This window comes from Heloderma suspectum, chromosome 11 (genome assembly GCF_057233095.1).
Source record: "Heloderma suspectum isolate Gila_16-S chromosome 11, 16-S_ref, whole genome shotgun sequence".
NCBI classification, from domain to species: domain Eukaryota; kingdom Metazoa; phylum Chordata; class Lepidosauria; order Squamata; family Helodermatidae; genus Heloderma; species Heloderma suspectum.
This window is the reverse complement of record NC_139468.1, coordinates 22,721,488-22,747,198: the sequence shown is the minus strand read 5'-3', so window position 1 is coordinate 22,747,198 and position 25,711 is coordinate 22,721,488. Positions and strand designations below refer to the sequence as shown.

The 25,711-nt window shown below is 42.5% G+C and overlaps 2 protein-coding genes across 2 annotated transcripts in view; one reads left to right on the top strand and one right to left on the bottom strand.

The window, feature by feature from the left end:
- Positions 1-25,711, top strand: part of ATP8B4 (ATPase phospholipid transporting 8B4 (putative)) — a 153,737-nt gene that overhangs the window by 83,653 nt on the left and 44,373 nt on the right. The window contains exons 12-18 of the mRNA XM_084817150.1: positions 924-1,120; positions 2,498-2,706; positions 4,892-4,935; positions 9,998-10,163; positions 14,288-14,476; positions 22,045-22,160; positions 24,889-25,053. Of these exons, the coding sequence (XP_084673276.1) occupies positions 924-1,120; positions 2,498-2,706; positions 4,892-4,935; positions 9,998-10,163; positions 14,288-14,476; positions 22,045-22,160; positions 24,889-25,053 (1,086 nt within the window). The remainder of the gene's footprint in view (positions 1-923; positions 1,121-2,497; positions 2,707-4,891; positions 4,936-9,997; positions 10,164-14,287; positions 14,477-22,044; positions 22,161-24,888; positions 25,054-25,711) is intronic.
- LOC146337135 (uncharacterized) lies at positions 18-24,942 on the bottom strand. Its single transcript, XM_084817152.1, has 8 exons — positions 24,856-24,942; positions 22,928-22,961; positions 19,604-19,772; positions 19,155-19,406; positions 17,812-17,943; positions 9,569-9,662; positions 4,517-4,631; positions 18-462 (listed from the first exon to the last, which is right to left on the bottom strand). The coding sequence occupies exons 4-8, from the start codon at positions 19,315-19,317 to the stop codon at positions 445-447; spliced, it is 522 nt and encodes a 173-aa protein (XP_084673278.1). The 5' UTR covers positions 19,318-19,406; positions 19,604-19,772; positions 22,928-22,961; positions 24,856-24,942; the 3' UTR covers positions 18-444.

Genomic DNA, 25,711 nt, shown 5'->3' with positions numbered 1-25,711 from the left:
TTGTTTCTTTTTCTTCTATGGCAGAATCATGTAAGATTTCCATAGCCATCATGACTAGAAGCCACTGATAGCCTTATCTTTCATTACAGATGCAGGTAGTGTGGGGTTGGGGAGGTGACATTCAGCCACTTTGTGGGTGGAACCCATTGTGTAGGCCAGAGGGACAGGCACACCTCACAATTAATCATATGAAATGAGAAACACCGGGGTTGGGGGCAGGGGTACAAGTATCTAAATTAGACCTCTGATTTCTGATAAAAGTATATAAAGGCACAATCCTATGCATGTTTAGACAGAAAAAAGGCCTACAACTCCCAGCATGTTATATTTAAAAAAAAATCATACTCTTGAAATTGGGCTTGGGTTTCCAGTTTTCTGATGTGGTGATGAAGTTGGCCTTCCTGGTGGCTAGAGGCCTAGTGCGAGGTGTGTGCGATTTTTGTTTCATGACATCTGATATGTCTGAGGACAAATGGTAAAGAAAACCATCAACAAAAATGACTGGTTCAAAATGTGGGTACATCTATAGACAGCAAATACAGCTCCTCCCTTTGACTGCAAGCATTGCATTTTTATTTATTTTAAATTGAATATATTTCTTAGTCACCTTTCAGTGACAGTGACAATTCTGGTCTCTTGTGTGAAGCTCAAGACTGGAGTCAGGGTAAAAGCTGGTCTCGGAGCAGAATCAGGGCAAAAATGGAGCCTGGCATGGCAACCTTCTCCTCTCTCTCTCTCTCTTTAAATTTCTGTTCTTTTGTTTCTTGTTTATTATAAGTATTTTTATTCTACCCTTCTATTATACTCCTATGAATGTCTGTTACATCATGCTTAGATAATAGCTCAATTTGTTGTCACACAACGAATTTGTCACACATTTGCATCCATGTATCGCACCTATAACTTTGCTACTCAAATTTCAGATCTTTGGACTGTTGGTATTCATGGGAATCATTCTGGCAATAGGAAATTCAGTTTGGGAGCATCAGGTTGGAATCCACTTCAAAATTTACCTGTCTTGGAGTGAAGTGGTGAACAGTTCTATATTTTCAGGATTTCTAACATTTTGGTCGTACATTATCATACTCAATTCAGTTGTTCCCATTTCCTTATATGTAAGGTAAGATACCAGATCGTTCTGAATAATACATATTAATCCCAGAGGGCACAATCCTATGATGTTTAGACAGAAAAAAAAGCCCTACAGCTCCCAGCATTCCCCAGCCAGCCATGCTGTTGGGGGAATGTTGGGAGTTGTAGGGCTTTTTCCTGTCTAAACATGCATAGGATTGTGCTCTAAGTGTGTTAAATCAGCTCATTCTCCACAGAGGGCAACCCAGTGTTCTTCCATGACCTTCAGGATAGCATCTCAAGGTCCTTAGCTGAAGCTGCTGGCTATTCATCATGGATTAATTTTTAGAATTCTCTTATCTTAACTATTTCAAGAGATGCTGAGTGTAAAATACAAAGTGATGTATAAGAATTCTGTTTGAGGAGTGAAAACTTGATGGATTTTTCCAGTTCAGCCCTGGCGGATTTCATTTCGTTTCCCTCCACTGGCATCAACTCGATCTATAGCAAGTTGAGCCTGTACTGGTTTTTATTTTAATGGCAGCAATTTTTACAAATTGGATTGTTTGGGAGGATCTTTAAATTTGGGGTTATAATGTTAAAAAATATTTTGTTTTATTGGCAATCTTGCAGAAATGTATACGATCACAAGTCCGCCTGTCTGCTACGTAGCCCTGCAGAAGCATATTCCCCTCCTGTAAATATCGTCAGTAGTTTCATCCTCTCCACACACTACTTTGTTTATCCCAGCAGAGCCATATTCCATCAACATGGTGGGCAAAAAATACCCTTCTGGAACCTTCATCGTAAGGCCAATAGTGAGGGAGCTAAATTGGGCCCTCTCCTGTGTTCTCACCAAATGCACCTCTGATGTTGGCAGGATGATAGAAATCAGTTGCTTACTTAGGGTGCAATCCTAACTAGATAGGCGGCCGCCTCCGACCTCGGAGGCGACCACCTATCCAAAGCAAGGCAGGAGAGGCACGGGGGGGATTGTTCCCTCCACGCCTCTCCTGGCTTGCTATTTTTCGCTAGACAGCTGATTTCGGCAGTCTAGCAGTGGGGGGGGGTGACCGGCGAAGGAAGCTGCCGTATGACACATTGGATGTGTCGTACATTCAGCTCCGCTCCCCCCCCCCGGGAACGCCCCCCTGGAATGCCCTTTTTCAGTTGCTCCACACTCGTCTTCTGAGCACAGAGGATGGGGCTTCTCCGCGCAGTCTCCAAGGCAGTGTGAACAAGGGGGGAGGTCAGTTTTCCAAGAACCGACCTCAAAGCACGGGCTCCGAGGTCATTCCCAGAAATGAGCATATCCTATGGCCCTCTAGACAGTGTCTAGTGGCTGTAGGATTGCTCCCTTAACCTTTTTAATGATACGATTTAAAACATTCTAATAAGCTTTTTCTGTCTTGCATTACTTTCAAAGTGTGGAAGTGATTCGGCTTGGACATAGCTACTTTGTCAACTGGGATCATAAAATGCATTATTCCAAAGAAGATATGCCTGCTCAGGTTCGGACTACGACTCTCAGTGAAGAACTGGGACAAGTTGAATATATTTTTTCAGACAAAACAGGGACACTTACTCAAAATATAATGACTTTTAATAAGTGCTCAATTAATGGGAAAATATATGGTAAGTTTGTGTTCCTTGATTCTGCCAAAGTTAGGCTTAAGAAAGGTATTTTTTCTATTAATGGCCTCTCTATAGAATTAAAACAAAATTGGCATTCAAATATTTATATTATATTGATCTAGATCTAAAGCAGGGCAAAATGTAGCTCTCCAGATGTTTTGGGCTTCAACTCCCAGAAGCCCCTGACAGCATGGCCAATGGTCATGAATGCTGGGAGGTGAAAACATCTGAAGGTTTATTTTCTGCCCACCCCTGATCTAAAGAACCACAAATGGAAGGAAATTATTTATGTTACACGAACATGTATGCACAAGTTAATATGGTATTATTATTAGCAGCAGCAGCACTTTATGCTTTGATAAAATATGAAATGTATATATCTGCTTTTAATAAATAAAGACTTACAGAAAGGAAAGTATTTTAAATAAAAATGGGAATAGATCACTGGGTTGGATCCAGATTTAGTCAAACTCAGAGCTGACACACTGATATCAGTGTGATTTGTATGAGTCTTGACTATCATATTTGATTTCAATGGGTCTGCTCTAAGTTTGGCTGCATCTGGACCAACCCATTCGTACCTCTGTTTCTGAGATCAAATGGAAATCTCTGTCTCCCCGCCCCCGTCCCAAATAGGAAATAAAGCTAACTGTGTTAAATGTAAAGGATAATTTTTTAAACAATTACATTTTTGGTATTAGATACTGAAAAAACTAAACAAAATCTCAAAGAGTGTCTTATAGGCTTGTTAGAAATGTCATTTAGGAGCAGCAGATTACGTGCATTATGGTAGTCTTGTCCTTAATATCTAAATATGACCAAGCAAAAAGGATATCCAGAAGATGGTCAGGTATGAACTGATACTGAATCCAAAAATGGTGGTTTTAGAACTTAATACTTCAAACATAAATGAAGTATACTGAGCTATGATTTCCAACTCACTGAATGCAACTAAGCTGGTAATGGCAAATGCTGGGGAAATTCTAAAATGCTGAAATGCAAGGAATCAGTATAAAAATGTAAGAAGAGCCCTGCTGGATCAGACCAAAGGCCTATCCAGGCCAGTGTTGCATTCCTATAGGGGCTAACCAGATTCTTCAATGGGACAAACAGGACATGAATACATCAGCACCCTTCTGCTCCTGTCCCCCAGCAATTGGCATTGAGATGCATAGTGCCTCAAATATGAGACATAATACACAACCATCGTGCCCGATAGCCAGTGCTTTTTTTCTGGTGGAACTCGCTGGAACTGAGTTACAGCACCTTTTCTTCGTGTGTGTGTGTGTGTGTGTGTGTGTGTGTGTATAGTGTTTGTCCACTATTTTAATGCTCTTCATTACAATTTAATCACCACCTACGTCCGAGGAAGCATAATCCAAGAATTCCGGTACTGTTTTCTCCAGAAAAAAAGCCCTGCTAGCAGCTATTGATAGCCTTGTCCCACATGAATATACGAGACCCTCATATATTGACCCTCCTTCAAAACAATCAGGGCTGAGATGAGGCTGTGGTGGTGAAAAACAGGTCAGTTCAAAAAGACTCTATCAGTCAGCTGTCCCCTGTTTCTTGTGGCAACTTTGGCCAAAGATATGCTGCCTAAGGGGACCGGAAAAGGCAGTCTTTTTCCATCACAAACATTGACCCATGTTCAAGTCTGGGCAGTGGTAAAGAAAAGGTGGTCATGCTGAGACCTCTACAAGAAGTTTGTGGATACATTTTTTTCTGAATATGAACAGCTTCAGCTGCCAAAAATAGGGGCTGATGGGCCAGTGCATTCAAAAGATTGGCAGGTGCCAATAATATTTACCAGGGATGATATTCTGGAGGTGACGGACTCCACCTTGGGGGAGCTGGGGGTGGCGACGGCTGACAGGAAGCTCTGGCATGGGCTGATCCATGAAGTCACAAAGAGTCGGAAGCGACTGAATGAATAAACAATAACAATAATATTTACCAGTGCATTTCGGATTACAAGGAACATATACTCTCTCTGTAACATTTTTTTTAATGTCTAACTTGTATTTTGGAGCGCTGTGTGTGTCAAGTAGACTTATTTGATTCTCTGTTGAAGGAATTGTCAACAATGCTTGTTCCCCCCAAAGGAAAGCTATTTAGTTAAACCAATTTTTAATTTCAGTTGACCCTCCTCTGATGTTTGCTAATTTGAATTTGAATTTTTCAGGTGAGATTTATGATGACCTGGGCCAGAAAACAATAATTAGTGAGGTAAAGTATATTTTACTGGTTTAAGGATTCACGATATCAATAGGGAAAAAATATTATTGTGCAGGTTATGCAAACTTCACAGAAAACTGAACTTTCAGTTTGAAATGAGCAAATCTAGGACTCAGTTGCCCTTCTCCAGACCTTGCAAGGTTTTATACTTTTGGTCCCTAAACACCAGCTCCAATCCACCCCACTGCTTTTTTGTTATTCTCCACTGCATCCCAAGATGTTGTTAAAGCTCCCCCTAAAACCTGCACCACTCCTGAATAAGGTCACAGTGCATCCGTGTGCATGTTTATTCAGAAGTAAGCTGCACTGTGTTCCATGGTACATACTCCAAGGAAACTGCACACAGGATTACAGTCTAATTCTCTCAAACCCAAATTTAGAGAGAACAGCCTTTTCTGTGTGTTCAGCTATGTTACAACTGGAGTACAAGAAAAAAAAAATTACCCATACTAAAATGTGGTATGTGCTGTTGTTTTTACCTGTTGAGAGTGAATCTCCAGGAAAAAGAGTGCAAACTTCCAAAACACATTGAGAATTCTGGGAGATTTTAAAAGTAATTTTGAAATAAATTAGGTTGGATCCAGAGTTGCGCACAGTGGGAGCCTCCAGAACAGTGTGTGAGGTGGTGCTGGAGGCTTCAACAAGGAGAAATTGGTGCAAGTAACCACCCTGTCTCCTTCTTCTAGCAGAGAGCCTCTGATAGATTCTGGTTCACTCTACCAGTAGAAAGAGCTCTTCCAGTGGTGGCCCAAGACCTTTTGTGGCCTGAGGTGAAGCAAGGTGGCACCCCCTCCCATTCCATGTACAAAAGCCAACTGGACTGGCAGATGGATCTGTCTTCAACACTGATGATGGGACAGTATCTTGCACTGCCCCTGAAGGCTGCAGGCTAACTTAGAGGGCATAGAGCAGGCCGCATGGCCCACACCTCTCCTCTAACACCTTGCTGCCACTTCCCAGCATCTGCCACCTGAGGCAACTGCTTCACTCTGCCTAATGGTAGGGCTGGCCCTGAGCTCTTCTATTCATGGAGACACAACTCTGGAGCCAGTCTATTCTTTCCTTAATCATCTGGCTTTGCCTGTTTTTCTTCGCCCCCCCCCCCTGCTCCATGGCACAGCCCTCCTTCTGATTGGAATTCTCCTCATGCACAGGTGCTGGGGTCCTGAAGTTGGGTTAAGCACCCGCCCCCTGTTGCCCAGTGCCTCTCAGCTGCAAATTACCCTGTCCCCAGCTGGATTTCCAGTGGTGGGATTCTGTGGTGCTTGTTAGCTGCCCAGTTTCTACTTACACCTTAACGTCAAATAACATGTGTGTCTGTTTACTAAACATTTGTGCACTAGTTTGTCTATAAAATGTTGGGTGGACTTCCTTTTTACCAGCAGAGGCTGGTGGTTCCAGTGTCAATGGGGCTGTAAATCTACTCCGGGTTTCAGTCAGAACACTAAAGAAGCTACCTTGAATAGCTCCTTTAGAGTTCTGACTGGTTCTGATTGAAACCTGGAGCAGATTCACCGCCCCACTGACATCAGAGCCGCCAGCCTCCACTACATTTTACACAAACAGAAGTGGGGGGGGACACAGAAGCAAATCCCCCTCCCACATCTTGACCCTTCCCAACCGCCAATGCTCTACTGTTTGAAGCAGGTTTCCCCTAGCCCAGCTCACTTCAGAAAAGTGTTACTGGGCATACCAACCACAATTTCTGTAACAGTTATATTTTTCTGCTGAAAATAACTGTAAAAGTTATGATCCCAATACACTCCAGGAAATATAACGTATTTTTCCACACCCAGGGGCAAAGCCCCCAAGTGAAAGCAGACTTGTATACTTCTAGAGCTAATGGAAGAGGTTGTCACTGGTGATGCCATTTGTAAAGGGTTTTCAGGCTAAACGTTAAAAGGCAAAACAATAACAAACACTTGAACTTTTTTGACAAGCAAAGTGCAATGACATACATGCCAAGACTCTGTAGCCAGGACATCACTGATGATTAGTTTTCCTGGACTTGTAGACATGGAGAAACCGAGAAAGGAAATACTTCCAACTCCTGTTGTCTCTTGCAAAAGAGAATTACTGTAACTTTTCAGTCTCTTACTAGTAATTTCCAAACTGTGTGCCGGGAAAGAGCTGCAAAGTGTGCAGTGATCGCTCTAAATACCCACCCACAGATGAGCCACCATTTTAATTCCCCAAATGTACCGTTGTTTTGGGACCGCGTAAATAATTTAAATGCTGACCCCCATTTAAATTTCCCAGAATGCCCCAGAGTGATGTTAAGGGCATTGTGGGAAATAAATGGTAGTTGTCCCAGACCCAGCCAGGTGCTCATCACATGGAGTGCTGCTGCTGCTTGCTGCCACCCAATAGGCCTACCTGGGAGGCCCGCTGAAGAAGTAGGGGCCATTTTGCTGAGGGACCTGTTAGACTTGAGGCAATGTTGTTCCTGTATCTCTGCCTCTGGTGTAATTGAATCATTCAATGATTCCCATTGCAGAGATACAGCATAATTATCTACACTCAGAGGAGGCTACCTGTTGCCTCTCTATATATTGTCACTGCTCTGAGCTTCCCTCCTTACAATCTGAAAGGATACCTAGGTCAGTCAAACATACACAAACACCAGGGATGACCTCGGAGCAGGTGGTAGTTCTTATTCTTAAACATTTTAGGGGCAAGACTGAAATGTGCCACGACTGGTGTAGTGATACATTTCGAAGTGCCAGCGCTCATCACAACAGTCCCCAAGGAGAGTCCAGAACCTCAGGCAACTGTGGTATTGATCCACATCAAGAAACCCGTTCTAGCAGTTTTCATCTCCACCATGAGCAGGTCTTTTGTAAAGCAAGTGGGTCTTCACTGCTCATTCAAGGCCAAGCCACCCCAAAATATTCTCTATTACAACAGGGAACAATATGTGGTTGCTGGGAAGATTAATTTTCCCTCAGACACTGTGGGGATTGCAGCTTAGCTCACAGGGAACAGGGAAGTCTGAGGGGTGGTCCGGGTGGAGGTGGAAGCGGATGACATCAGCAGCTCTGCTGTTTGTTTGTTTTTTAAGTGCTGGTGCTGTATTCTCATGAGCCCTGACTCCAGCACAACACAAGTGTGCCACCTTTTTTAGAATGCATGTTCAACTATCAGAAGCTTGGGGAACACCGCTCTAAGTGCTTGACCAAATTGCCATATTGGATATCTAGTGCCAACCATTTTTGTACACACAAAGTAACAACTTAGAAAACTGGAAAGCATATGATATTTTTCTCCCTCTCTCATAATACTAGAATCTGGAGTCATCCCTTGAAGTTGATTGGTGGGAGATTCAGGACAGACAAAAGGAAGGACTTTACACAGCGCATAGTCAAACTGTGGAATTTGCTACCACAAGATGTAGTGATGGCCACCAATTTGGATCGCTTTTGAAAGGGGGTTAGACAAATTCCTGGAGGAGAAGGCTATCAATGGCTACTAGCCCTGATGGCTGTATGCTACCTCCAGTATCAGAGGCAGTAAGCCTACGTAAACCAGTTGCTGGGGAATATGGATGGGAGGGTGCTGTTGCACTCATGACCTGGTTGTAGGTTTCCCATAGACAGCTGGTTGGCCACTGTGTGAACAGAATGCTGAACTAGATGGACCCTGGGTCTGATCTATCAGGGCTCTTCTTATGGACTTATGAAATGTAATATTATGAACAGTTCACACAACCCCACTGTTTGTGGTGGACTGATGGGTCATGGTTCTCTTTAGGGCAAATGGGTCTTCTGACTTGTTCACCATGGGCACAGCTTACAATTTTGCATGCAGCATTCATATTGATGGAGGTGCAGTGCCAAGCCAAAATTACAGGTTCGTTTGTGTGGTGGACAATGCCGATGGCCTGTTCACCATTAGGAAGGAGCCACAGGTAGAAAGGGGAGGGGGAAAATAGACACAAAACAATTTGTTTAAAATGCCAAAAATAATTACAAAAACAGCAGCAGCTGAACACTAAGATTCCATTCCAGTTTGGGGTGTTTTTTTTTTTTTAAAGAAGAAGAATCAGTTCCCCAAACTCACAAGAACATGCACTGCACACACACATTCCCCTGAAAATCACACTGGAATAGGCAGATCTCCAGAGAGCATCACCTCAGGAAAGAGAGAAAAAAAGTTCTATTTCTGGTGGAAAACAACCTCATCTTTGACAGTGGAGCATGTGCCTGAGGTGGCTTCAGTTCCTTGAATTGTTGTTATAGTTCTGTATACTGACTGGGGTGAGTCAGCCATTTTTAGGTCTAAGGGCCATGCCAAAACCACCCCAATATGATTGGCGTTGATTCGGACATGTTCTGAGTGTGGTGGGAGCTGTTTCTTAGTAGCCACTTCCCACGTTGTTCCAGTAACGTCTCTAAGAAGCAAATGTTTGGGTTGGATGGTTGCCGCAGTTGATTCCCATGGCACACCGAGTGTCATCCTAGCTGTGCTGGTATGGGAAGTAATGGTGCTGGTTGCCTGAAACATGATTACTTCTTACTGATATTACTGTAATGGCAGGGAAGGAATTGCTGTGCTGCACAGGAAATGTATGAATCAGCTCTGAATGTAGTGGCTGGTTGTCTGAATGCTCTGACACATCACATACCAGATGAGGTTGGAATTTGCCACCTCTTGGTTCAGAGTATGAAATCTGCCTTGAGAAATTCTGTGGTTGGCCTGGCTCTTCTCTTGCATCCAATCTGTGTCAGAACAAATAAGCATTCAAATGTCAACAAATGTCAGCAAACAAGCATTGCGGGTGTTTCTCTACACCACATTAGTCATCTGAGTTTTCTTAACCCTTATAAATATCTGATTCAATACTTAAATGAGCACCAAATAAACAGCACATTGGAATGGTAAAATATCCTTGAGAGAGGGTCAGAATCTAGACATTCCCCCCACCCCCACCCAAATTCACAAGTTCAACTGTAATACTGAAGCATTCCATATTTGGGGGGTAAAAAAAACAGCAAACTCAATCATTTATAATCTTTCTTTTACCATATTATATATATATTGCTTTCTTTCACAGAAAACAGTGCCAGTGGATTTCTCGTTCAATCCGTTAGCAGACGGCAAATTTCACTTTTATGACCACAGCCTGGTTGAATCCATTAAATTAGGAGACCCGGAAGTTCATGAATTCTTTAGGCTGCTTTCTCTCTGCCATACAGTCATGCCAGAAGAGAAAAATCAAGGTAACCTAAAGAAAAAGGTAATGCGTTTTCTGATGACACTTTGCTCCCAGGATTCAATTGGAGATTCCCTTTCAGGTTTCCATCCTTCTTCCTCCATTCCTCCTCTACTCCATTAATCACAGAGAGAAGGAATCAAGTGAACTAGGATGAGCCTATGTTTGTGTGAATGAACATGCTGCGGCAGCAGATTTGAGAAGAAAGAGATGGACCATACACTAGTGATTAACTCGGATGCAACACATCTTGGCTAGCACTTCTGCGTATCTGTTTTGAGACATGATCTCATAATGTCTAATTGCCTTGCTTTGGTTTGTATGGATGCAGATTTTTCAACTTCAAACAGTGCAAAATCTTCAGTTTATGGTGAAAAGCCTTGTTGCTGATTTGATGTTGATTGAAGTAGATGAATACATTTGGCTACAAAAAAAAGAAGAAAAAGGCAGGGGCTTTACGTTTGAGAGAACTGAGCCATTATAAATGAACCACATTGGCTAGAATGCAGCTAGTGTAGTTGCTTTGAAAGAGTTTAAGTGTATCTTTGTTTAGAAGGCCCCATAGGTATCAGTGAGAGCAGGCTTGCAAAGAGTGGCAATTTTGGCCCATGGAAAGCTGGTGCAAATTTCTCCACTACATTCACCCTTCATAATAGGGCATGTTCCACATAGTGGATACAGTATTTGGCTTGGACTTGGGGATCTAGATTCAGATTTGTGCTCATTCATGATGTTCAGTGGAGTCTGTCTCAGCCTGATTTAGTTCCTAGGCATACCACCCCAATCACAGACCTCCCTCATCGATCGCTGAGAGTTGGCTGTATTTAGGTTTGTGCAAACGTTGGTCTAAGTGTCACATTCTGTGTTATGTCTCTTCATAAAAAGTCTGACTCTAGCAAATGCTGGTTTAGAAAGAGAGAGAGAAAGCATTGACATTGGCTTCTCAAGGTAGGAAATGTCCTGCCATGCAAACTGAAGGATAGTGGACGTGATGTTATTATAGTTGTCACGTATAGCAGGGGTAGGCAACCTTTTTGGGCTTCTGAGCACATTTAGTGATTTGAGAAACCGTTGTGGGCACCACCACAAAATGCTTGCCATGGGAGAGGTAGCTAGTTACAAAGGACATGTAACTTGCCCAGAAGACAAGGCTGAGTTGGGGCCTACACCTCAACACACTAAACTCCTTTGAAGCCGCAGTTAACACCAACAGAATTAATTTGCTAATTAAAAAGTGGGAGGTGTAGGGCACCTTGGTGGTTGCCTAGAAAAGTATCTGGGGGCACATTGGCACCCATGGGCACCACATTGCCTACCCCTGACCTATAGGATAGGGAGGTCTGTTTCCCTTTAAATTAAAATGACCAGTATCTAAAATGGCTGCAGTCAGAGATATTTGTTCTTTAGCAGGAGCTACTAACATGGGGTTGGATCCAACATTTGTTCCTACTGGCGGGAACACTCTCTGGGCAGAATTCTCTGAGCAGGAGGTGATTTTTGCCAGTGCCTCCTCCCCATGCAACCCCCGGTGCCACACCGCCTGCTGTTCTGGAGCAGATTTTCAGGGGGTTGCAGGGGCCTCCACTCCCATTCTGCCATCAGAACGGCTCTGCTGGATCAAAAGCCTTCCATGGGAAGGTGCCCTTCTGTTTGCAGGTGGCAAATTCTGGATACAACCCCTACTTTTTCCATTAATTGTTTCGGGGGCAGTTGCCCTTCCCCTATTTACTCGCATTGTAAGTAAATGCGAGTAAATAGCCCCTTTGAGGCTTGGAAAGGGAGGAACCTTCCAGCTGTGCATGTATTTGTCTCGGCACTGCCTTCTGTCAGCCATCACTGATATAAGCACATGCATGCCTTGGCTTCTCTCTCCCTCTGCTAGCAGAGGGAGGAAGAGTGCAGGTGTAGTATGCCACTTGGGTGCTCGCCTGGGCAATAATTTCTTCTTGCCCCAGGCAAGCTACAGATTATAAGCCTCTGCTGAATAGGAACTCATTTATATTACCTTTGACATGTACTGGAGTTAAATTAAACCCTGGCAACGGAAGCAGGTTCCAGGGTTGAGCCCTGGCTTGAATTAATCCCTATTGCTGGGCCTGTCACATGAATGTGCTTTAGAAGGACATTTTATATTACTATGACTAAACTTTGATACTGAGGAAATTACTCATTTTTATCTGTTTATTGGCTGGATCGCATACAAAATCTACTGACCTTTCCACAGAGGCAGTTTTTCAGCCATAAAAGGATATATTTTTTTTTGCTTATTTACTGAATCACTTGGGTAGAATCAGAGTGCATGGTTTCCAAAATCTTGCTCTGTGTCTTGGAACAACACACGCCTGACTTTTACCACACTGTGAGGCAGCCCTGTGTGTGATTTGGACCTATCAGGCATGAAGTCCTTCTCTGTTTGTACTACTTCTATGCACATTACACTAAAATGAGCAGAAGAGCTCAATTCAGCAACACCAACTAATTACTGTGCAACTTGTAGGGGAGATTCCCCAGTGGACTGTGCCTTTTTATCAATAGAGCTCTTGCCCGTTCAAAATATCCTATGCCATAAAGACAGACAAAATTTTAGTTGTATCAGGTAGGTTATACACAATATTCCTGTTGTTACCTTTCTATTCCTCCCTTCCTCCCAGGTGTGCAGGGCAGCATGTATAGCCTCCCTTACCCCCATTTTATACTCACAACAACCCTGTGAGGTAGGTTAGGCTGCCAGATCATGACAGGCCCAGGGGGATTTGAACCCTGGTCTCTCTGCTTGAAGTCCAACACTCTAGCTATGGAAGCACATTAGCTCTCTATTAGCCACAGGATGTACCACCTCTCTTCTCCTCTTTCCACCCCACCCCACCTTTACCCTGAAGTGCTGGGCCTTGGCTGACAGGGCTGGCCCAAGATATTTTGCTGCCTGAGGTGAAGGACAAGATGGTGCCTCCTCCCCATCCGACATACAGAAGTCAGATGGGCTGGCAGCTGAAACTTAACTTTGACACTTGCAATGGGATAGCGTCCACCACACCTGAGGCAGCAGGCTAGTTTAGAGGGCCTAAGACAAGTTGTGTGGCATACACAGCTCGGTCCTCCAAAAAGAAACAGCTGGGAGGTTCAGGAGCAACAGCCACAAGGCTGCCACTGCTGCTCTTGAGCGTCTGCTGCCTGAGGCAATTGCCTCACCCTGCCTAATGGTATGGCCAGCCGTGCTGGCCAGGCTCTGAGACAGACTGCATTTGGGAGTCTGGTTCCAAAGCAGGCACAGGAGAATCAAAAGGACCAGGGGCAGATAGCAGAGTTGGAGATCTGTTTCAAGAACAGGCAGGGCAGTCGCTCAAACTGTGGAGCTGATTTGGGCGTAAGGGCTTTATAAGGCCTGGTGTGTTCCAGTTGGTTTGTGCGGTCAGCTGATAGCATTCAGGCTGTGGGACCAGGTGACTACACTCAGGCTGAAACTGTAGCCTAGAGGGAGCCCCTCATACACAGAATCTAATCCACCTGCTTTGCTTGGGCCCAGAGTGCTGGTGGCGCAGGAGGTAAGGCACTGCAGTGCTCTCAGCCCTAGTTTGAGAGCTTAGATGGGCCGCGGTGGCTTCGTGGTTAAGACGCTGAACTGCAGGCTGGAAGGTCAGCAGGTCAGCAGTCCGAGACCCAAGTGCCGCGTGACGGAGTGAGCTCCCGTCTTCAGTCCCAGCTCCTGCCAACCTAGCAGTTCGAAAGCAAGAAATTGCAAGTAGATAAATAGGTGCCGCCTCAGCGGGAAAGGTAACAGCGTTCCGTGCACCTCGGTGTTCAGTCATGCCGGCCACATGACCACGGAAGCGTCTTCGGACAGCGCTGGCTCTTCAGCTTAGAAACGGGGATGAGCACCGCACCCTAGAGTCGGACACGACTGGTTGGGGACACCTTTACCTTGTGCCTTCCAGACAACTCAGGAACACTTTTATCACAAGGTCCTTCTGTCTGCATAACCTGGCTTTTTTCGCTCACAATACACTCGAGCCAGATAGGTTTTGCATGGCATGTTGTCCATTAGCAGCGCAAATTGTTTTCTGTTATGAATACTGGCATTTCTTCATTTGTGTTAATTAACGGTATCAAGGTTTTCTTTCTTTCTTTGTTTAGATGAACTGATTTACCAGGCACAATCGCCTGATGAAGGTGCCCTGGTAACTGCGGCTAGAAACTTTGGGTTTGTCTTTAAGTCTCGGACTCCTGAGACCATCACAGTAGAAGAAATGGGCAGACTTGTGACTTACCAGCTGTTGGCAATTTTGGATTTCAACAATGACAGGAAAAGAATGTCCGTGATAGGTATAGAATGCCCTCTCTCTCTCTCTCTCTCTCTGTTTCTCTTTTATATTTTCAGTTTGAAAACTCCTTAGTGGAATCAGAGGGTTGCCTGCCACATGGCAGAATTTTTCTCCGACCCTAAGATGAGAGAGTTGTATGGTGCGAGTTTTGTGGGAGAGGCAGCCATGGCAGAGTGGGACATGAATTTCTTGGGAACAGGACTGCCATTACTGGAGTGGCATCACTTGGTGGCAGCAGAGGCAGGAACAGGATGAGGTTGTATGGTACAGTTGCTGAACGTGAACAGTGGCAAGTGTATTGCCATAAGGGCTGGCATCAAGGGTAGGCATGTTTGGGCACCTGCTGAGGCCCACAGCCCACAGGGGCCCACTGACAAGAGCCTCCTGGACTTGCTTCTTCACCATTGCAATCTGCTTGTTCACCTGCCTCTTGCTCTGGCCCAGACAACAGTGGTGGCGAGAAGGAGGAGCAGGAGATGCTCCTGCCTACTTGCTCACTGGCTCACTGCCTGTCAAGCAAGCAAATGGTAGCAATGATGAGAAAGAGGATGAGGAGCAACAGCAGCTTCAGACAATGGCAGTGAGAAGGCAGGCTTACTGAAGGAGGGAGTCCTTTGGGGTGCTTTGTCCAAGGACCCCTTAAAAGCCCTGATTGCCATGTACTCCATTCTAAATATTTTAATGTATCATAATTAGGGATGTACAAACCCCCCACTGTCCGGTCCAGAAGGGGGGTCTATTGCAGGGCAACTCAGGCCGCTTGGGACCCAGCGGAGTCCTCCAGAGACCTTCCGCATCTGCCAGAGTTCCGGAGTGGTTCTCTGGCTTCCCATAAAATGCAATACGCTAACAGCAGCCGCCATTAGCCTATCGCGGGAGAATTATAGCCGTAAATGGCGTATTTTATGCCATTTGTGGCTGTAAAGCACTGACTTTGACCTAAGTTACAACTTTTTCTGGCTGTATTTAGGTAAAAGTAAGTGCTTTACAGCCTCAAATGGCATACAATATGCCACTTACTGCTGTAGCTTTCCTGCGATAAGTGAATGGCAGCTGCCATTAATGTATCACATTTTATAGGAAGCTGGAGATCAGCTTCACGGGAACTCCTCCAGACCCGGAGGTGAGTGCAGCCAGTCCACCGCAGACTCCAAAGGTCGGATTTCTCCAGCATCCCTGACCATAATAAATAATATTACTATGAACCACAATTAGACCCAAAGGTGCCTGTGAGGGTGCCAAGGCACTTCTGTTTGCTCAAACATGGCTCCATGTTTCACTGCTTTGCCCTTACTGCTGCATCCCCTGCACCACATCCAATGCCATTCTGGAGGAACCCCGGGCTCTCGGGAGTAGCTTTTCTGGAGCACAAGAGGCTGCAGCAAGAAGAGGGAGGATGGAAAGCCCCATTCCTTGAGTGGAACCCCGCTAGCAGTAGTCAGATCCAAACCCATCTCTATCCTCTGTCCTCTATATCTAAGAACATATGAAGAACCCTGCTGAATCAGACCAAAGCTCTATCTAGTCTGGCATTCTGCTTACCAGTGGCCAACCAGATGCCTGTGGGAAGCCCACAAGTAGAACATGGTGTAGTAGCACCCTCCCACTTGCGTTCCCCAGCAGCTGGTATACATAGGTATACTGCCTCAGATACTGGAGGCAATATATAGCCATCAGGACTAGTAGCCATGGATATCCTTCTCCTCCATGAATTTGTCCAATCCCCTTTTAAAGCTGTCCAGGTTAGAGGCCATCACTGCATCTTGTGGCAATGAATGCTACCGTTTAAGATAACTATTTTTTGGTAAATAAATACTGCATGGATGACTTCTATAATAGATAATTTAGTAAAATGAATTATATAGCTAAGTAACTAGGAAAGTAAAAAGATAATGGGAAATGATGTGTAACAGAAAGAATAATGCATTTGTTAACATTTCTATATCTAAAAAATGTAAAGTATTCACCTATAATGCAATTAAAATAATTACATATACAGAAGTGAGGAATTTGTTGGGGGGGAGTAGTTTAAACATTTTTATAAGGGGGAACAGAAATAAAGCAGGTACAATCTGGCAAGGAGTGATGATGGAATGTATACTTGAAAAGATTTAATGTAGACTTAGCATAAAGTACTATCATTTTGTATTGAAGTAGGCAGGCAGTATGCTAGAAGCTAAGATTATTTATAGGATATTTATTACTTTCTTTCTCTAACACCCAATAACTGGAGCTCCCCTTGTGTCTCACAAAACAGAGGCAAAACCATTAAATACAAGAAAAATGAAACATAATTATTGTTTATTGCACATAAAAAAAGATTTAATGGTGATGCTTTTTATAGCAATGCTTCAGAAATTTTGTAGCCCTCTGTTAGAGGCATTGAAAAACCTATGGAAGCCTTTACGTTTTGGTTGGGCAAACATCATTTACATGCTAGTTCTCATTGAGGATTAAAGGATAAAAATAAGTTTGACTTTTAATAGCAATATGTCTGAAGTTTTTCTTTGCTATTGAAATTGTAATACCAAAGAAGTGACATCCATCTGTCAAAGATGCTAAAAACAAAAAAAGCTAATAAATAAACCCCTCACAGCTAAAAAAAAAAAAAAAAAAAAGTTTGGGTAATTATCCTAAGGATATAAACTACACATGGGAAACGTCATACTGAAAAAATCTTCCTTTCACATTGACTGTTGATTGTGTTTATAGAACAAAGAGTAAAAATAGCATATAAAGTGAAAACTGTGATACTGAGCCAGGTGGTGACTCTTCTGTGTAAACTAACTACTGCTGTGTTTATCCTGATAATAGAAGGGTATCTTTTGCACTGGCCTTGTTCAAAATGTTCCCCACCCTGGTTAATCTGACTGTGCTCTGTCTTCCTGACATTGACAAAGTACAGTAACAATAGTACATGAACGCCCTGCAAGACTATAACACTGCTCCATATCAATCTGACTGCAGATGAATTCATAAAATCTGTTTTGATTGGTTGTTCAAGTTCCTGAATTACCACACATACACCTTCCAATATGTAAAAGCTTTCTCTAAGAACGTAAGGCTTTTATCTTGCTGGATCAGGTTCACCAGATTCTCTAACCAGCTTATAATGCCTTTAGATTTGACCTTAATGGCCTCTTTCCTTATTAATTTATTTAATTAGTTGGTTGAAATTCATCTCCTACCACACGGCTCCAGGGGAGTCTTCATTAAGGTGGCCATTTACATATCACCAAAGAAAGAGGAAATGTATCACCAGAAATGAAGACAAAAGATGATACATTTTTGCATATGCTAATGTGTAGGTAGAGATATGACAATGGAACCAATTACCTGGGAAGGTGGTGGGCTCTCCCACACTGGAGGCATTCAAGACGAGGCTGGACAGCCACTTGTCAGGGATGCTTTGACTTGGATTCCTGCACTGAGCAGGGGGTTGGACTCGATGGCCTTGTAGCCCCCTTCCTTTAAAAAAAAAAAAAAAACTTTTCTATTTTTATCTTCATAAATGAAATAAACAGTACCAACAACCTAGTCATTATCTACAGTTTCCAACAATACAGTATTCTTAGGAGGACACGCAATAACGAAAAAGAAAAAAAAAGAACAGAAGAAGGAAAAGGACGAAGAAAGCAAGAAAAAGAAAAAATATTAAAAAGTTACTTAAAAGGATTAAATTTAAACTGCATTACGCACAAACTTCAAGTACCATTCTACTTAAAAGTTATGCCTATAACATTGCCAATGTTACAATTCAGTACAGCATAGATAATCAACCTTACATTTCAATATCATATCTTCAGTCTTATAGCAAGGGAGCAAGCCTACAATTCATTTCCAATAACCATATATTGCCCTTCAGTTAACATATAATAGTAAAGCTTAACAATTTAATCACCCAAAAATATTACTAATCAAAGTCTCATAATAATGATAGTAATAATAAAAAGGAAGGAAATTAAAAAGGATAAGTAATAATAATAACTTTATGCTATCTATATTTTAGCTAGTGTCATTTCTAAATCTATATATGAATGTGTACATATCTATACACACACAAAGAGGAATTTTATTATACAGTATATCATGTCTAATGTAAAAAAACAGGAAGTAAGAAAAAGAGAGAGAAAAAACGGGGATATATGTAAGCAGTCCTCTGGACTGGCGTAGTGCCTGGACCTTATAACTCAAATAAATCAAAAGAAGAAGAAGAAGAATTGAAAAGTTCCCAGCTCATGACACTGGGGAAGATGTCTCCTGTGCCTTACTTTGAATGACAGCTAGCCAAGCCTCCACCATTTCATGATTTAAAAACTTTTTCATTTCAAAAAGAATGCAAAATATAGCAGGATATTTGATATGATACTGCAGATTCATTTGTCTTGCCTGATTTCTCGCCTTGGTAAATTGCCTTCTTTTGTCAGTGATTTCTTTAGTGTAATCTGGAAATAACATAACTTTGTCTCGTGTTGGCCCCCCCCCCAAAGTTCTCCCACTTCCCTTGCCAAGCGCAAAATATGTGGAAACTCTTGCAAATTGAACTATAACAGTATAGGCAGTCCCTTTGGTGCCACAAACTGGACCTGGAACAAGGTATGCATGCTCAATATCCAGTAAATAATCAGATGGCAGAGCGAGTAGCTCATGCAGAAAGTTATCCAAGAATTTAAACAGACCTATATCAGCAGGTAGATCTTTGATACCAAGGATACGCAGATTCGCTCTATGAGTATATGCCTCCAGTTGGGAAATTCTCGCAGACAGGATATTATGGGAGGCATGCATAGCTGTCTCTTGCGCAGACACCTGGTCTTGAAGAGCATTAACCTTCAATTCCATCTTTTGCAAAGAACTATTAATTAAATCCACAGTCCCTTGAAGGTTAGTAATAGAATCTTGGATTGTATCCAGCCTCTTAGCCCGTTCTGCTAATTGAGAAGACAAAGTTTTTATCAGAGCCAGCAATTCCTCTACATCTCCAGCATCTCTAGAAACCTTTGCCAAGGCAGAGGTTGGGGGAGTTTTTTAGGCCCCTTCCAACCCTACTATTCTATGACTCTATGATTCTATGATATCTATTTATATATAATTACTATAATTTACACTGAAATACAACATGTCTCACCATAGTGGGGAAGACTGTAAACAGGTGACCTCTATGCCTGTTCAGCCTGCTGTCAATGAGCAATGTCAAGGTCCTTATTTTCTCCTCTTATTTTTTTTTTCTTGTTAAACCAGATTTGGTTCGAAAAGAGGATTTTCCTCTAAAACGTAAGACACATGGCCACTCCAGTCTTCAGGGTGACCAACAAGTATGTAATACAAAACAAGAGAAACTTCTAATAAAATTCAACATTAAAACCAGGAAAACACTAGAACTGTGACTACAGTTTATATTGCAAGGGGTTATGGAGGGAGAGAGACAGAAAACAATGAACCTTCATGCATTCTCAGTGCAATCTCCCAAAAAGCTTGGCACTGTAGAATACACTTAGCCATTTTTTTGAGAAGCCGTTGAATCCTGTAGAACCTTCCTCAAGAGGGAGTTCCATAAAGAGGGTGCCAGTGCTGAAAAGGTCCTACTACACTTTGTGCTAGCCAGACTTACATCGGACAACACTGGTGAAACATGCTTATGGAAGCTCCTGTGTAAGGAGATGTTCTCTGAAGTTTATCTCTAGCCTGATAATTTCATTGCACTTATTTGTTACATTTATTTCGAATATGTATACGTTTTTAGCATATTATGATTTGTGTGTTTGCTATAATTCATATTATTATTTTTAATGTTCTGTAGGTGATATTTATAGATTCAGGATTTGATGACTGTAAGCCAATTTGGGAGCTAGATCAGATGGCAAGACATGATACAAACGAATGAAATGAATAAAATCACAATGAAAAATCCATACAAACGATTTTAAAATAGCAGGAATACCAAAAAGCAACCATATAAATAACACGAATGAACTGGGATTGACAGTACTCCATAGAACAGCTTTCCCCAACCTTGCACCTTCCAGATGTTTTGGACGTCAGCTCCTATCAGCCCTAGCCAGCATGGCTAATGGTCAAGAATTGTCAGGGTGGACACTAAGCCCATAGAATCCCAGAGTAGTTCTGATTCTGAGGTAGAGGAGTCGCTCCTGGGAGAGGAGCGCGCTCCTCTTTCCCAGGGCCAACAGCTGATGGAGATTCCTCCCACCAGCATTCCTAGCTTAGATAGCAGTCCTGGGAGGGACAGAGCGCGGGAAGCAGACTTGATGGACGCGCGACGCCGACGCAGAGAGCGGTGCCAAATGGAGGGCGCAGAAAGGAGGCGTAGTGCCTGGTTGGCACGCAAACAACAGCTGCACCCAGAGGATCCAAGGGAAAAGGGGAGGGACTCTCCCTAGCCCTTAAGTTCAGGGGTCTGCCAGTAATTCCCTTTCAAACGGGGACCAACTGTTCCAACGTAGGGCATAGGTACTCTGCTGCTCATATCTAGTTGCTAACAGTAGAGTTGTTAAGTTGTAAAAGAGGAATAAAGCTTTGAAAAGAATCCCTTTGTCTGTGTCTGGACTTGGCTACTGGATTAGACTGAGAAAGGCCTCCAAGGAGCCCTTGACAAGAATGCTGAGAGGTGTAGTCCAAAACATATGCAGGGCACCAGGTTGGGGAAGGTGGCTCTAGAAGATGTCATATGAAACAGGGTTTTCATCCCCTGATATTTAGCAGGTTAAAAACACCCTGGACATGATGCTTTGCTTTGAACATATGTGCCTAAAAATACTCTGTGCACCATGCAAAATTGCTGCTAGCATTTTGGGTGGTAGTGCATCCAGTACACAGTATTGTTTTACCCGGTCTGGATTTTTTTTTTTTTTCAGATGTTGGTGTTTTGTGTGCTGTTTTGATCACAGTTTTTGATCACAAAACTCACAGTTTTGATCTCAGTTGGCCATATACCTGCTCACTGTGACAGGTGATTAAACTTCCAATTTTACAAAAGCCAATTAAGAATAGGAAATGGTGACTTTTCCCCAGTTGACAAAACTAGGGATGTATGGATTATGTAAAATCTGTTCCGTCTGTGTTTTGTGGACTGTCAGGCACCTTTCATTCTGTCATTGAAGGAATCAGATTTTTTAAAAATGTTTCTGAATTTGCACAAATGTGCATTTGCACAAATGCACATGTGCAAAAGTGCAAAGCCCCCCCCCCATGCACAAAATTGCCCCTAATATGCACTTTCATGCTTTAGCTTATGGAGAAATGTGCATTTTTGGCCGTTTTTTTTTTTTTTAAAGAATGAGTATTTTTCTATAACGAAATTTGCACAAATTTGGGAAAGTTAGAAAAATGGTCTGCAAGTCCATGAAATCTGCCTGACAGGGGTCCGCTGTGGAATCTGTTGGTCAGATTCATCAAAATCTGAGCTCATTTAGTTCCATTGTGGATTTTTCTGACACCACTAGACAAATCCATCGTTATGAACTGGGCAGTGCAATAATCTCCCATTTCCCTACACCCTAGTAGTAATGTACAGGTTTTCACTGTTATTCTTGTTTTCTCTTCATTTTCCAGTTCAAAAACCCAATGGACAGATAAGACTTTATTCTAAAGGAGCAGATACTATTTTATTTGAAAGGCTTCATCCTTCTAGTAAAGCATTAATGTCTTTAACATCAGACCATCTTGCGGTATGTACACGTTTGTTTGGGTTCTGATACGTAGGATGTATTAAGCACAAATGGAGCATGAAGAGATAACCTTTAGATTTTGGCATAGTTCACACAAACTGCAGTTTGCATATTAAAATTGTAGTTGGATCGTACCACTTCTGACTGTGGTGGCAAAGCACATGATTGAATGCCCTTCAAATCTCTACCTTGCACATAAAACCTAGCATAGCATTGAGAAGCTAGCCAGAATTCCTTCTATAGATCCTTTCTATCTGCAGGATTTCTTTGTGGGAGAACATTAAATCATACAATTCTTTGCCTGCACGGTCCAGAGTAGAGACGGAGGAGAAATTCATTCAGTTTCCATTTTAATTTTGATGTGAACTTGCCTAACTTGCACTTCCCAAAACAATACATGAACCAAAATTTGCACTTTTCCAAATTTTGCAATACAGTTCTTCAATCAAAAATGTGTGCAAAAATGTTCATATTAGAAAAAGATGTGTACAAAAGATGCCTATCTTAGTAAAAACTGCATACACAAAAATGTGTACGTTACGAAAGTGCATTAAAATGTGTGAGCTTTTTGCATACTTTTTTAATTCACAAAACTATGCAGAAACAGGATGAAATGAACTTAAAACTGGGAAAAGGAGAAACTGAGCAAAACTCAGATTGACAGGTCCATCCCTCCCCAGTCCAAATACAGTTTGATCACGTGTTTAGGTGTTTTTAGAGTAAGCATCCATCACAGGTTTGAATGGGTTTTGAAATAGGAATGACACCTTTTTTGTTCAGTTCTTCTAACCTAACATGAACCTGCAAGAAAAAACAGATAAAGTTCTAATTTCTTTAAAAAAGAAAGAAAAACATTCATGTTCTTTGTAAATGTCCACATTTAACATGAACCATTCCACAATTCTATAACCAAAATATGCCTTTGACATTTAGTATACAGCATGATGGTTTAGTAATATTGGTTACAAACATAACTATTGCTTTTGTCTCTGTAATGGAGCTTTCTTAGTTTCTTTTAATCTTTTCCAGAAGTCTTTTTTTAATGAAAGGAAGGCTAAAATCACAAGCATTTGGACTTTGCAGTTAAAACAGGGAGACCTTGAATTTTCTTACACACCCAATAAAGTTAAGGGAATATATTTACATGTGAAAATAGCATGGTTATTCCAGGCATCTCATATTTTGCTAGTCAGCTAAATTGAACCTGTGGCATTTTTCTCTGCATTTTTCCAAGTCCATTAAAACGTTGACTTGTTCTGATTCCTCTTTATTTGTTAAATTACCATAATTTTGTACACTAGAAGAAGAAACACTCAAATGTTCACTGGTGGGTGAAAATGGTACCGTTAACGTAGTGTTACAAACCATTCACATTTTCTGCAGGGCTCAGCAAGGTCAAAATGAAATGTGTTTGCAATTTTCATAGTAAAAGGCAAATTTGCTGAGTTTTTAAAGACATTCATACTGTTTATATATAAATTAGCCAAAATATATTTTGGATAATAAAACAAAATGACATGGTGTTTGCAGTTTCTAAGATAGCTCCAACTTAATTACTGTTGTCAGAACAGTAAACTTCAGCATTCAAGAAATAAGGAGGTGTCCACTGGGAACGTAAGGGGATTCACTATTCTACAAAGATACCGATATTGGAGGGAGATCTAAATGAACTGGCATGCATCTTTGAGCATTTAGCACACCAGATGTACTGTTTTTGGCATTTGTATGCATGGGTTTGGGTTGACTATGTTTTTTCACTTCTATTTTGTTTTCATATAATATTAAGTTCAGAGAAAGTTTCTTCTTATGTTTTGGACAAAATGAGAGTAGCATTTATATACTGGTTTATCATGTTCAAAATGCTTCACATAAATTATCTTATTGTTGTCCTTGCAACAACCCTATAAGGAAGATCAGTATTACTGCCATATTGCAGATGGCGGGTGGTGAGGCTGAGACAGAGAGTTGCTTGCCTAAGTCCTCTGAGAAACTTTGTGGCAGAGTTGAGATTTGAACCAGGGACTTTCTGATTCATAGCTCAGTCTCTTAGCTGCTTTGCCAGCTAACATTTCAAACCAAGGCTACGGCCTCAAGGCATATGATCTATCCCCTTTGCTGAAGCTAAGTAGGTCTGGGTCTGGTCAGTGGTTGGATGAGTGGCCACCTGACGGGTCCAATATATGTTGCCTTGAGTTCGGCAATGACAGAAAGGTAGGATATAAATGCATTACGTTAAAACACACACACGCACATACACATCTCGTCACTGTGCTGCAGTGGAGGCTGGTGTCTCTGCAGTCAGTGGGGCTGTAAATCTGCTCTGGGTTTCTGTCAGACAGCTAAAGGTGCCATGCAAGGTGCTTAACCCATTTGGGGGATTGGGTTCAATTCCTTGGATAGCTCCTTTCGAGATCTGACTGAAACCCAGACTGGATTCAGAGCCCCCGTGACATCAGAGCCTCCACTGCTGGGCTCTGTATTCTGTGAAACTGAATGCTGCTTTATATCAAGTCAGGCTGTTTGTTCATCTTGTCTCGGTATTGTCTGCTCTGGTCACCAGCAGAGGCCATTTCCATCATCTGCTACCTGATCCTTTTTTAAACTGGATATTTTAAACTTACCCTAACATTTGACAGTATATATTGCTTGGTGGCTTGATAACTTAAAAGGATAGAATAACTAGCATGCATCTTACCCCGCATTTGCATTTTTGTTATGCACACATAAGGACTTTGCTGGAGACGGCCTTCGAACTTTAGCTCTGGCATACAAAAATGTGGATGAAGAGCAATTCCAGGAGTGGTTTGAAGTTTATCAGAAGGCAAACACTTCACAAGAGAGCAGGGATGAACAGCTTACTGCAGCCTATGAAGAAATTGAAAGAGACCTGAAGGTATGCAACTCAGTTTGCAGTAAAAAATGCTTTGCGTATTTACTTAGTTACAGAGCAATCCTAACTGGGTGAGGGAGTAAAGTGACCAGATGACCAGCCACTTCCAAAGCCCTGCTGATTGATGCCTTCTAGTGCAGGAGCTGCGGGGTGGGGTCCCCCCTCAAAATGCATGGTAGATCCTGTGTCTCCCAAATTGAAACCAATTGTTGTTGTTGTTGTTCAGTCGTTCAGTCGTGTCCGACTCTTCGTGACCCCATGGACCATAGCACGCCAGGCCTTCCTGTCCTGCGCTCTCTCCCGGAGCGTTAACTATAACAGCACTAGGCAAGCATGATGGGCCTGATCATCGAACAATCACTTGGGGAATGAAGGGGATTTGGTTCCAGTGAATCCACCTATAACATGCCCTCAACATGCCTTCAGAACACCCCGTTTGGGGGCCTACCACCAGTGGAAAAACTGGTGGCAGTATATCTATACCCACAGAGTTCTCTCTGGGCATACCGGGGGGCTGCTAGGATGGATGCCAGAATGGGGGAGCATGCCCCCCTCATCCTAACCCCCTCTAGCCAGTGAACCTGTAGGTTAGGATTGCTCTCTTGATTAAGAACAGAATAACATAAGAAGGGCCCTGCTGGATCAGACCAGGGGTTCATCT